This window comes from Lutzomyia longipalpis, chromosome 3 (genome assembly GCF_024334085.1).
Source record: "Lutzomyia longipalpis isolate SR_M1_2022 chromosome 3, ASM2433408v1".
In the NCBI taxonomy this organism is placed as follows: domain Eukaryota; kingdom Metazoa; phylum Arthropoda; class Insecta; order Diptera; family Psychodidae; genus Lutzomyia; species Lutzomyia longipalpis.
Window position 1 is genome coordinate 21,216,433 of NC_074709.1, and position 13,272 is coordinate 21,229,704.

The following is a 13,272-nucleotide window of genomic DNA, read 5'->3' on the forward strand; positions in this document are numbered from 1 at the left end:
CCAGGAATGTCTAATGTGGTTCATAGGTTGCATTTAATGTTGTACAGGATGTCACAGCAGAGATTTGTAGGATTTTGTAATTTTCCACAGAGTTATGTAAAAAAAATCAAAAAATTTTCTATTCATGAGAAAAATTTTATATTCGTGAGAAAAATTTTCTATTCGTGAGAATCATTTTCCGTTATTTAGCAGTATTCCAGGAATGTCTAATGTGGTTCATAGGTTGCATTTAATGTTGTACAGGATGTCACAGCAGAGATTTGTAGGATTTTGTAATTTTCCACAGAGTTATGTAAAAAAAATCAAAAAATTTTCTATTCATGAGAAAAATTTTATATTCGTGAGAAAAATTTTCTATTCGTGAGAATCATTTTCCGTTATTTAGCAGTGTTCCAGGAATGTCTAATGTGGTTCATAGGTTGCATTTAATGCTGTACAGGATGCCCCAGCAGAGATTTGCAGGATTTTGTAATTTTCCACAGAGTTATGCAAAAAAAATCAAAAAATTTTCTATTCGTGAGAAAAATTTTCTATTCGTGAGAATCATTTTCCGTTATTTAGCAGTGTTCCAGGAATGTCTAATGTGGTTCATCGGTTGCATTTAATGTTGTACAGGATGCCCCAGCAGAGATTTGCAGGATTTTGTAATTCCGTATTTTGATTCTTGGCAATTTATTATTTCATTTCCATATATTTGAAGAAATATTTAAATTTTGTTTTATAAATTAGGGATAATGCGCTGAAGTAAAGAATTACACATAAAGTATATACTTATGTATATTAAAATATTTATATACTCTCGTATATATACGTCAATTTTCACGATGCTCACGAGACAATTTAGAAAATCCGAGGGGGAAATGTATTTAAAGAAAGTCCCGAGCAATAGAGTTTTCAGTTTAATGTTGGTGGCTCGCTTGAAAATATATTCTCGAGCATTGAAGTTATCCCACAAAGATCTCAATTAAAGTAATTCGCCCTAAGAGTTCCAGTTCGGTGTTTTACATAATCATAGCAAGGTAGGATTATTTTAAGGCATCTTTTTTTGATTAAATCACATCATATTTAATCCTAAAATAGCTTGTCAATTTATAAATTGAATTAGGAATAACGAGATGATCTAATAAAAGTAGAAAAGTGCTTGAGCAAATCGCTATAATTAGAATGAGTGAAAATTTCTAGACACTTCTTCTTGCTGAAGCATAAGTGACGACGATTTGTAGTCATGAGATAATGCTACATATGTGTGTAAAAATTTTAGGGTAAACCATGGCAAAGGCTCCAGCAATTGGAATTGATTTGGGTACAACATACAGCTGTGTGGGTGTCTTCCAGCATGGAAAGGTGGATATCATTGCTAATGATCAAGGAAATCGGACAACGCCGTCTTATGTTGCATTCACAGACAGTGAGCGCCTCATTGGCGATGCTGCGAAAAATCAAGTGGCAATGAACCCAAATAATACAATTTTTGATGCAAAACGCTTGATTGGACGTCGCTTTGATGACGCCACCGTGCAATCTGATATGAAACTATGGCCCTTTACATTGATTAATGACGGAGGAAAGCCAAAAATTAAGGTGGAGTACAAAGGTAAGAAAAATGCATTTAATTCTTTTATACATTAATTAATTTTTTGTAATTAACTTTTCTAGGTGAGATGAAAACTTTCTTTCCTGAAGAAATCTCCTCGATGGTACTGACCAAAATGAAGGAAACTGCTGAAGCTTATCTTGGACGAAATGTAACTGATGCTGTCATAACAGTCCCAGCATACTTTAATGATTCCCAACGACAGGCTACGAAGGACTCCGGTGTTATTGCTGGATTAAATGTTTTGAGAATCATTAATGAACCAACTGCAGCAGCTATTGCCTATGGGTTGGATAAGAAAGGAGCTGGAGAGAAGAATGTCCTAATCTTTGACTTAGGAGGGGGAACCTTCGACGTATCTATCCTCACCATTGAAGATGGAATTTTTGAAGTAAAATCCACAGCAGGTGATACACATCTTGGCGGAGAAGATTTTGATAATCGGATGGTGAATCATTTTGTTCAGGAATTTCAGCGAAAACACAAAAAGGATTTAACATCGAACAAAAGAGCCCTTAGACGTCTACGAACAGCTTGTGAACGGGCTAAACGAACCCTTTCTGCGTCGTCTCAGGCTAACATTGAGATTGATTCTCTATTTGAAGGAACTGACTTTTATACATCCATCACAAGAGCGAGATTTGAAGAATTGAACTCTGATCTATTTAGGGGAACAATGGAACCCGTGTCTAAGGCATTGAGAGATGCTAAGATGGATAAAGGGCAGATTAATGAAATTGTACTTGTTGGTGGGTCTACGAGGATTCCGAAGGTACAAAAATTACTTCAGGAATTCTTCAATGGAAAGGAACTCAATAAGAGTATTAATCCCGATGAAGCTGTTGCGTACGGAGCTGCTGTTCAAGCGGCAATCCTGCATGGGGATAAATCTGAAGAAGTACAGGATCTTTTGCTTCTAGACGTTACTCCACTGTCTCTAGGAATTGAGACAGCTGGAGGTGTAATGACCGTACTAATTAAGCGTAACACCACTATACCCACCAAACAGACTCAAACTTTTACAACGTACTCTGACAATCAACCAGGTGTCCTGGTTCAAGTTTTTGAGGGTGAGCGTGCTATGACTAAGGACAACAATCCTCTAGGGCGCTTTGAGTTGACTGGTATCCCTCCAGCTCCTCGTGGTGTACCACAGATTGAAGTTGTTTTCGACATCGATGCCAATTCAATCTTGCACGTGTCTGCTGTTGAAAAATCCACTGGAAAAGAAAACAAGATCACTATTACCAATGACAAAGGACGTCTCAGTAAAGAAGATATCGATCGCATGGTTAATGATGCTGAGAAGTATCGCAATGAAGATGAAAAGCAGCGCGAGAAGATTACAGCTAAAAATGCTCTGGAGTCATATTGTTTCCATATGAAGAGCACCATTGAGGATCAAAATGTTAAGGATAAAATAAGCGATTCTGAAAGACAAACAATACTAGATAAATGCAATGAAACCATCTCTTGGCTAGACTCCAATCAAACGGCTGAGAAAGATGAGTTTGAGTATAAGCAGAAGGAACTTGAACAGGTTTGCAATCCTATTATTACGAGGCTCTATCAAGGAGCTGGAGGTCCAGGTGCAGCTCCTAATATGCCAGGTGGAGCACCTCCACCGCCACCGCAATCCGGGACAGGACCAACTATTGAGGAAGTAGATTAACTTGGGAAAAACTGAAAGATCTTTGGAAGAATATTTTACAGACATACGAATTTTATTGAAGAAAATGTAAATTTGCTTGAATAGAATATTTAAAAATTATTGAGGAATTTTTTTTATTTAACATAAAATACCTCATTTTCGAAAATCGGAGAAGCCGTTTAGTCAATATGGCCGTTACAAGTTTTAATCGAAAATTGGCCATAACTCGAGAACCGCTTGGCTGATTTTGATCAACTTAAGCTCAAATGAAAGATCTTAAGATTCCACACAACTCTCTAAAACTCGCAAGTTCCAAAAGTGGCCGCTAGAGTACCTAAATCCTAAATCTGTGATTGGTCCTAGTTTGAAAAGAAAAAAAAATGCCTGAAAGAAACACAGCTTTTCTAAAGACTATTAATGATAAAAAAAATACAACAAAAAATTTCCATGAAATTTGATTTATTTCCACCAACCTTTGGATGTTCCTTTCTATACAACTGTGTACTTTTGATGACAAACTTTTTACATTACATAAATATTCAGATTATAATAATTTTTTTGGCTATGTTTTTGTTACAGTTGTTTCATACATTGTTTCCGAGTATTAGGTCGTTATGTATAAATAATTAATAGCAAAAAATATCGTTGTTAAAGAAATTTTTAGGGAGCAAAAATTATTATTTGTTTTTATTTTTGCATCATTTAAATCAAAAGTACTAGGCGTTTTCTTTAAAATTAGCTTCTCTTTATTATTTTTTCTCTTTCTTTTACTGAATAATGCCATTTCTTTTTAACGCGCTTATGTATCATTCATATTTTTTTTTATATGAAAACTACTGTTTGATATTCACCTGTGTATAAGTCCTTATTGTATTTATGATATTTAACAATTCAAAACATTAAACAAAATGTCCACATTCGCTTTCTATCTACAAATATTTTCGACTTACTTATCTTAAAATAATGTCTGCCGTTTTGTTTGCAGCATTTATGATAGCCTCCACTTAACATGTTCAGTGTGATAAAGTTTCCAACTATACAAACTTTTTTTTTTATATAAGGTAGGTAAGTATTAAAAATTATTTTCAGCTTTTGAAAAACAAATAGCTACGTATTTAAATAGAACTGACAGTGTTGGAAGATTTTCTTTAAACGCTTTTAACTAATTAACATGTGATAGTAAGTAATTCTTACAAACAGTTCTTGCTAATTATCTAATTATATAACTGAAAAACATTAAACATTCACAAGGATCTAATGATACTTGATACACTCTTTGGTTCTCTTGCTTCTATTTTTTGTTGAAATATTTAGGACAGTTTTCTGAATTTAAATTTTACAAAATAACTAACAAATACCTTCTTAAGATTCACTATGAACCATTACCATCTTTTAAAAGTTTATTTATTTATTTATTTAAAAACTAGGGCTTGGTCTTACTTTCGTTTATTTAAAAAAAAAACCTTTTTTTCATACCAAGTCTCTTAATATCTCTATAGGAGGCCTTCTGTGGAACTTCCTGCTCCGCTGAATGATACACTCGGTCTGCTCGTGAAGAGTGATGTGAACTACAATAGGAGAGAAATATACGAATCGTTAGAAGAAAATTCTTAGATAAGACCAAAAAATTATTAAATTTTACCTCTTGGTTTTCATCGACGATAGGTAGGAGTTCATCCGTGGAGTTGGGCGTCATTGGACTAGGCGTTGCCATGGCAGATCTCGATGGACCTGCCATAACGTCCACGATAGTAATTTGCGGTCTATTGTTAATAAGGACATTTTGGCGCTGCAGCTGAGACAGGCGAACCTTCATCTCCTGCCGAAGCTGCTTCTGCTCCAATTCCTTCTCGAATCGGATCATACTGTAGCTCTTCACCGATGAACTCGTACTGTGAACTGACGCTAAACTTGGTCGTCGAGAACCTAAAATCCGCAATTTGCAATGGAAAATACAAAGATTTTTCAGCAAAGATTTCCTAATTAGTTTACTTAATTACAAGCGCAGATATCAAGTAAAGAAGTAAGAATTAGAAACGTGTTAAAGAATCTTCGTTAACCATTGGAGGACTAAAACTTCTAACTTCTAACTTTGCTCTAAATCTCTTTAAAAGAAAACGTTTTTCTAAGTTTTCTTTCGACGAATTTGAAGTAATTGAAGTCATAGCTGTGGATTTTACCACATTTACTTAGTTAGATAGACTTAATTCTGTAACGATTAAAAAAATGGCAGTGATTGCCAGTTTTGTCCTCCAAGTGTTAAAAAAAATGGTGTAGAAGTTTATTTATTCTGAAAACACACAACATAATTACATAAACTGAAGCTTGTGATTTATTAAATTGAATTATTATGTCAAGTAAGCGCTTATAAGTAAAGACTGATAAAGAATGGAAAAAAGTAGCGGTGTTGAAGAATTTTTCTCAGCTCGGAAAATTCTTCGAGATGAAGTAAATTCAATTACTTGTGATATAATGGGCCGAATTCTGAAGTCAAGATTTCGAGATCTTGAAACTTAATTATAATAACTATTTAAATATATTTTAATGAATTAAAAATTCAAAGAGGAAAATTTTAAAATATAAAACTTCAAGATTGACTTCAGAATCAAGACCAATATCTATTAGAAAGTAGAAGCGAAAGTTTTTTTGTATCATGCAAATAGTCAGGTAATCCCTTCGGAAGCGGAATTTTCAAAAATTTCTTTTCTTTTGCGAATGGTTCTGTGAAAAAAAAATGCAAATTTTCAAAATTTTAGTTAGTATGCATCATAACTGATTTTTTAAATTTTTGACTAGAAGTTTAAAGCTGTGAAGAATTCGTGATTAGTTTGTATAAAAGCAAGTTAATTTTGAGAGATTTCAAAAAAAGTTTTACCATTAAATTGCTTCAGTAGCTTAAAGCGTTCAGTTTTTTTCTGATAACTATTTAATAAAATTGAAATAAACCGCCATATTGCCTGGCTTTGTAGTTACATTTCCGACACTGATTCCTAAAGACACATAATCTTGAATGCCAAATACATAATTAAGTAATTAATTTCAGGTCTTTGTTGGCATTATGCGAAATTTTAAATTTTGCTAACAACTGATAGAAAGGATGGTAAGGAAGTGATTATTTTGACAACATCGATAAATACATTTCTACGAGACATTTAGGTACACAATTTTCACCACACTAGTTAACATCATTCCATTAAAATTTTACATAGAACTGAGAATTAGGGAGAAGTTGAAAGTATATTTAGAGGAATATTTAGATAAGATGAATATTAATGGTAAGTTTCTATTTATGAATGCAGTATTGTTTGTAAGACATAGACTACCCTCTCCAAGACAAATCCACCCCAAGTTTCCCAAGCAAATAAGAATGGTTTATTTTATAAGGAAATTTTCTCGTAGCTTTCCGTCTGTAGTTAACCGATTTTTAAAAGTCTATCCGTTTTAGAAAGGTACACTTCTCACCTTCCCAAAACTGATAAGTTTTCAAAAATTAATCTAACGGTATTTTCTTGTGAGCCATTTTGGTAAACCGAGGCGGAAGTACCTTTTTAAAAAGTACTTTATTTTAACAATTAGATTATCGATGAAAAGGTAATTTAATTTCCTATCCAAATATGGTAAATTTTTTAAAATCAGTTAAGCGATTCGAACGTGGTAGTCATTTTAGTGGACCCATATTGAATGACTATATTTTTGAATATACCTCAGGCTGTAGTTGTCCGACTTGAATAAACTTGGATTTAAATGATAACTAGTTAGGTCATCTAACTTAGAAATAAAAATTCAATCAAATTTATTGAGTTGTTCTCTTTTATAGCAATTTTTTGTGAATTTTTTGTGAAATATCTTAGCAGAATCATTATTACTCTGAAAAAAAAGGTTTGTATTTGAGTTTGTCAAAGTTTGTAACTCCCATACATTTTTTAACAAACATGGAAGTGAAAAGGAGTCAAAGCCCTTTTTTGTCAAAGGAGATTACTTTTTAATCTCCAAGTTTGTTATTTCAAAAAATAATACCCACGTTTGTAGAAGCTTGTAATTGTTTGTAAAAATTTGTATGAAAATTCGCATAGCCCTCCTTACAAACCTTTGCAAATTATTACAAGCTTGTTTAGTTTATTTTGTATCTTTTAAAATAAAAGACATTCTTTTAAATTAGAATCCACAAAGTTTATTCATTTTTTTATCATTATAACCAAGTATTATTTAATTACATTACTGATTTTTCTCTGAAGAAATTTTTCTGTATATCCGTCACCCCGTCCATCCGTATGCGACGTCAGGCTGATCAGAGGAAAGAACTCCTCAATCATCTCGTTATCTATAAATAAATAAAAAAGATGTTTAACTCGAGGATAATGCCATTCATGATTGAGGTTATCTTGAAATATCTTACCATTTAATGACTTAGATGCTCCAGGAACTCCAAACTGTACGCAAAAATTATACAGTTGGGGACTATTCACAAAATAATTAATGAATTTCAAAAAATATCCATTATTTTTATCGGTTTTTCACACTTTCCTTAAACGGCGTCCACTCTAATGAAAATTTAACAAAATAACAAACTTTATCAAAAAAGTTTGATAAAGCTTGTAAATGCACCAAAATAACAAACTTTTGAACAAACTTTATCAAATATGTTTGTTAATGTTTGATTTTATAAACAAACCAGCATACAAACATTTTTGTAAAGTTTGTAAAAAGGTTGTTCTTTCAAATTTATTAAAATTTGTTTGCAAAAATTTGTAAAATGTTTGTTAAAGTTTGTACTTTTTTGTATTTTTTCCTCAATTTACAAACATTTTACAACCAATCATCTCCAAATACGAATTATGTTTGTTAAATTCCATATTTACCTCCAAAGTAATATCCTTTAACAAACTTTGACAAACATCGCTACAAACTATTTTTTTCAGAGTAGTGTATTAGAAGAATTATTAAAGAAAAAAGCAACATATCGATTTATTCTGCTAACAGGAAATGCTACCGGAATGTTATTCGAATGAATTATATGTTCTTCATCTTATCTAAACAATCCCTCAATAAAGTGTTTCAACTTCAAAAGAAATAAAAAAGAGGATAATTGAAAAAAAAAATCTGATTTATGATCCAACAAAAAGCATAATGACCGTCTGAATGGTCTGAGAAGTCCAGTCAGTGGGTCTTTTTTTTTCAGCATTGGGTTGTAAGAAATTTATTGGGACGTTTTCAGGGGCTGCCAATTGATGTCGTCAAATGGGTCATAAAGAAAGGAAATTATTGGTTGGAGTGGCAATGTGATTATTGGAGAGAATTTTACCGCGACTTTGGCTGTATCACTGGCTGGCGTTGGAAGTGCACCTATCGCAAGGGATCCCCCATAATCTAAACTATAGACGTGTTCCTCGTCCTCATCGCTGTCCGCCGGGAAGCCCAGCAGAGTTTTAATGCGCCTATTTGAGGTGGTGGCGGGTAATTCCAAGTGCAGCAATTGACGTTGCTGATTCAATTGTTTCTCTAAGTATTTGGTCATGTTCGAGTTATAGTCATTCTCACTGGCACTATTGGCCTTCAGTGCAGAAATGTGACAAGAGATAAGCAATATGGCGGCTGATCTTGCCGCACCTGTCCGCGATGTGGATACCAGGACACCCTTTGAGCCGACCTGCGGGACACTGGAGGCGCGTCTATTTGTAAATGACCCAACTGACCCACTAGACCGTATACTGCTGCGTGAAGATGGGCGCGCAGACTGGATTGTCAGTGGGATTCCTGTAATGTGAACTTTATGGTCATTAAGGTTTGTATGTAGACTGCACTTTTCTCATCCCAAAAATTCTTACCAGTATCGCTAGAGTAGAGTATCGGGGGTGGCAGACTTGCGTCAGCATAATTCCGATGTCGAGGGTATTTGGCCTTTGAGAATAGATGTAGAACCATGCATATGAGCCCTGCCAGTACGGCAATCCCCGTTGTGACACCAAGAAGGGTTGGAAGATCCGACGTTATAGCAGCCATATCTTTAAGAAAATAATTATATCTTATTGGAGGGGATCTTTGAATTCTCTACATTTCTTCTAAATTAAGTTTAGATCTATAATTTACTTATTAAAAAATATTAAGTATAGATATGTATGTAGGTTGATATAAAATATGATTTCTGGTGTGTTTCATAGTATAGGGAATCTAATATTAACCCTTTCGCGTCTGCATTGTGGATGTCCTCAAAGGACATTTCAAAGTCAAACGTCTCATTTGACCTCTTCTACGTAAACTTAACGTATTTCCAACTTTAAAAATATTTAAATTCATTTAAAATCCATAAAATAAAATGTTTCACGTTTGGGTCAGCGTATGACCCAATAGATGTGAAAGGGTTAAGAGAAAGTGTGCGTATGAAGAAAAGCCTTAACTAATGTATTGTACCTACCAAAAAATCAGGTTTACTGTATGTTCTAAAGCTCATTTAACTCAGTATTTAAGTTTTCTGGAGGATTAATTTAAAAAGAAAAGGCAAATGAATGAAACATGTACTTACCTTCAGTGCAGAAGACCCTTTTTGTGGGCTTTAGATAGCTGACCGAATGGAATCCATCGACACATTGGCAGAGAGCATTGTGACTCACTTGAACACAAAGTGAATTGGGATCACTGTAGACGCATGTTTCGTGCCAAAAGCACTGATCGCCCAACTTTTTCGCTAAAAGTATAAAAGAAACATTTATTAAACTGAATGATGGAGAAAATTATTAAAAGAAATATTTACTAACGTTTGGCACATCCTTTAGTATAGCCGATAATGACAGGATAATTCTTCTCACAGCCACATTGATTGGTGCTAGGGTCGCAGAAAACGTGACGCAGTCTCTGGTTGCAGGTGAACTCACAATCAGCACCAATGTACATGCCTTTGGCTGTTGCCCCATGGAAGATGGAATCAATTTTATAATGCGCACCTCGCTTAAGTGTAAAGTATCTCTTGCCAGGCGAGGATTTGGAAAGGCGCCAATGGCGCTTCACAAGTTTCATGATATTTCGAGATAGAGTACGTTATGTACATAAGGAATTGTGCTACAAATGTTTATTTGAGGAATGACAATATAGCCAATCTAGCCAATAGTTATGTGTCTGCATTGTTGGTGGCGATACCATATAAAACGAGAATCCCTTCATATAAAATTAATTTACAGAAATAACAAAACTTTCAATAAATTTGACAAACCTATTACAAATTAATTTTTATCTGAGATTCTGTCAGATAATTCCTTGAGGTAAGAATAAATTTTCTTTTAATTCAATTTTAATTTTTTTTTCATATTTTATTTTAATTAAAAAGGCACAGCCTAGAAACAAATATCAACTGGCTTTTTCTTCATTAAAAAGAAAACATTTTTCAGCCATAAATGCAATTGAAAATTTAATTTCAAGTATCCTTTCCGTTTTCAATTTAAAAATCGATTTTTTTAGAACGAAATTATGCGGCTGTCTGAGAACAAAATTTACAACCCTTTTGCAAAATTTCAATCACTTTTAGACATAAATCGATTGTGTGAAATATTTTCTGCCTAAAAATACCCCATTTATATACACCCTTCTCCATATAGAAATGTGTTTTAGACACTCGTAGTACTATATAGCATCTACAAATGAAAGGTGAGTGGCTTCATTTGGTCAAATATAGTGAAAGAGGCTATTAGGAGATTTGGACAAAAGATAGCCAAAATACCTAAAATACTTTTGATGTCTTGATGAAATTCAGCCCAAAAAAAAACCCTTTAGAGCTTTAGAGTTAGAAATCGAAAGAATATGAAAGATTGTAGAAATAGTAATGTTCTCAATCGAGAATTTAAGGGGCATTTCCATTCATTTTTCATGTACAAAACTAATGATTAGTAATTGATCAATAGTTTAGGAATAATTGTGTCAATGAGCTCAATGAGATTAAATTGACAATCTACGGCTGACCTACGTACTGTACAGTACATACATTGTTGTTTACTGCTTACAAAACTGCAAAACTCAATTTTAAGTATTTTCAGAATACTTTAGAATGTAATAAAATGTACTAATTTATAGGAAAATTTTTTCTTAGCTAGATATTTATTGATTCTTGTTATTTTTTTGGTGATGGATTTGTTATAAAATACATTGCATTGCTATGCTTCGGGTCAGTGAAATGTGTTGCCAATTGTAATTCATGGAGGAATACTCAATACAATCACCCCCAATCAGTTGTGGGTTGACGCATGCGTTTGTGGAGGTGTAAAATCGCGCGGTAGGTTGTAAAATTTGTGCATAGAGAACAAGAAATAATTTAATTGTCATACCTGATCCATTTCTCTTAAGCTTCTCAATTTCAGATAAAGTATCATCATCCTCATTGTAGTCATCGTCATCACCGAGGTCTGTGACTGCGAGAGCAGCTTCTGGCATGGTTCGCGAGTGTACTGCCAAGTTTGGGGACTTAATTGTGGCGTTTATTGCCAAAACTGGAGGCACATAAGAAATGGCTAGATAGCCGTAAATAGTGATAATTGCGGAGTAAAAGAGTGTTCGCTGTGAGCACAGGGTGAGTAGTCGCAATTTCAATGTCCAGTAGACACTTTTCATTGTATTTCGGGGAATGACTTTGGGCTTTGTCGCGATAAATAGAGAGAAAGCACAATACGCACAGAAATACTGTCTAACGTTTAAAGAACTTTCGGCCGAAAAAAATTGACACAGCATTTGTTGCGGGTTATAATTCACTACTTATTTCATGTTTTTGCATACTGAGCAGCATAATATTTATGCACAATTTCACGCTTGATTAATTTTTTGTTACATCTGCAGAGCTTTACAGAGCTTTCACTTCATAGATTGTGCTTCATGTTTTTTCTTACAGAAAAATTGTCCGTGAATTCTTTACATATTGTGATGTTTCATTTTCTTCATTTTTTCCTCTTTTTTCAACGAATAAAAAAAACTTTTCCTGCACTATTCACAATAGAAAATTGCAATGAGAGAGGGTACGAAAGAAACACAAAATTTGTTCTCGTCGTTTCTTCTTACGTCTCAACATTCAAACATCCTTTTTACACCATGAAAAATGTTCTATGAAAAATTATTATATGTAGCACTGAGCGTTACCTAAGAGTTATGAAAGGTAAATTGTCTACAAAAAAAATTATTGCATCACTTTTGCAGATGAAAAATCCTCACAGAAATGTACTTAAAGCACTTCTGGTAGTTCTCATGAAAACTCCAAATTTATGCAGGTAGAATTATTTTTTCGTCACACCGAAGTCACGCAATTTGTGAAAATATAATTTTCCGCACATCCAATCATCTGCTAGTGAAAATTTTTATAGAACTATCTGTCCCTAAATTCACACACTTTTCCTTTTGTTTAATGCACAAAAAATGTGGAGAATAATCACAAAATGGCTCTAAATTCAGCAAAAACCTCTTCACAACGATGGAAAATTGAAGTGAAGAAGATTATTTAGGTCACATTCTCGGGTGAATTTACTTTACGATGAGTTTCAATGCAAAAATACTCGCACACATAGCTTTTGCTCTATTGGTGAAAACTGACATCTCCGGAATTACACGAGCTTCCTACCCCCAAAATCGTGTGCTTTCCAGCATAGAAGCTTTTTCCAGTGACATGGAAGAAAATCCAATACACACGCGCGAAAGCTTCCTGCAAAAGTTTTGAGAATTCGTTCATTGCGCTGCAAAGTTTAGGGATGAGAAAGGTATGAGAATAATTCTTTAAAAGAAAAATTTAAGGAAAATTATATGTAGGAATGTGTTTGTGTAGACTTTTCTACGAAATAATATCAACATAATTTTTATTTATATTAATTACAGAAAGTAGCAACAAGTACCATAAAGCTTTTATCGCAATTTGAAGTTTATGCTACGTACCGCTTTGACTATTTCGGATAAAGCTTCTGTTTTATCTAACAGGATAAATTCCTTATTCTCCTGAAAGTTACATCCAAAAAGCTCGAAAGCTCCGAGGTAACTTTTCTGTAACACTATCAAAAATTAATCTTCC

General features: G+C 33.8%; 2 protein-coding genes across 7 annotated transcripts; one reads left to right on the plus strand and one right to left on the minus strand.

Annotated features, from left to right (window-relative positions):
- The first annotated feature begins 898 nt into the window (after positions 1–898).
- LOC129792602 (heat shock 70 kDa protein cognate 4-like) lies at positions 899–3,365 on the plus strand. Its single transcript, XM_055831820.1, has 3 exons — positions 899–1,019; positions 1,262–1,594; positions 1,657–3,365. The coding sequence occupies exons 2-3, from the start codon at positions 1,270–1,272 to the stop codon at positions 3,264–3,266; spliced, it is 1,935 nt and encodes a 644-aa protein (XP_055687795.1). The 5' UTR covers positions 899–1,019; positions 1,262–1,269; the 3' UTR covers positions 3,267–3,365.
- Positions 3,366–3,687: 322 nt separating this feature from the next.
- On the minus strand, positions 3,688–12,772 carry LOC129792633 (uncharacterized). 6 transcript variants are annotated; one of them, XM_055831921.1, is made up of 7 exons: positions 11,555–12,772; positions 9,998–10,141; positions 9,766–9,927; positions 9,071–9,247; positions 8,853–8,999; positions 4,888–5,171; positions 3,688–4,813 (listed from the first exon to the last, which is right to left on the minus strand). In XM_055831921.1, the coding sequence occupies exons 1-7, from the start codon at positions 11,952–11,954 to the stop codon at positions 4,739–4,741; spliced, it is 1,389 nt and encodes a 462-aa protein (XP_055687896.1). In that variant the 5' UTR covers positions 11,955–12,772; the 3' UTR covers positions 3,688–4,738. The 6 variants fall into 6 exon arrangements, with proteins under 6 accessions (XP_055687896.1, XP_055687895.1, XP_055687898.1 ...); XM_055831920.1 differs by having other exon boundaries at positions 8,853–9,011; XM_055831923.1 differs by lacking the exon at positions 3,688–4,813 and having other exon boundaries at positions 5,061–5,171; positions 8,548–8,999.
- Positions 12,773–13,272: the final 500 nt, after the last annotated feature.

What these genes read in the sequence shown, in the direction of transcription:
- LOC129792633 (XM_055831917.1), bottom strand. Translation starts at nt 11,954, where the DNA reads ATGCTGTGTCAATTTTTTTCGGCCGAAAGTTCTTTAAACGTTAGACAG. An exon ending in AAGGGTCTTCTGCACTGAAG is followed by an intron (nt 9,248 to 9,765) that starts GTAAGTACATGT and finishes ATTTTCTTAAAG; the next exon opens with ATATGGCTGCTATAACGTCG. An exon ending in ACTCTACTCTAGCGATACTG is followed by an intron (nt 9,012 to 9,070) that starts GTAAGAATTTTT and finishes ATGACCATAAAG; the next exon opens with TTCACATTACAGGAATCCCA.
- LOC129792602 (XM_055831820.1), top strand. Translation starts at nt 1,270, where the DNA reads ATGGCAAAGGCTCCAGCAATTGGAATTGATTTGGGTACAACATACAGC. An exon ending in AATTAAGGTGGAGTACAAAG is followed by an intron (nt 1,595 to 1,656) that starts GTAAGAAAAATG and finishes TAACTTTTCTAG; the next exon opens with GTGAGATGAAAACTTTCTTT.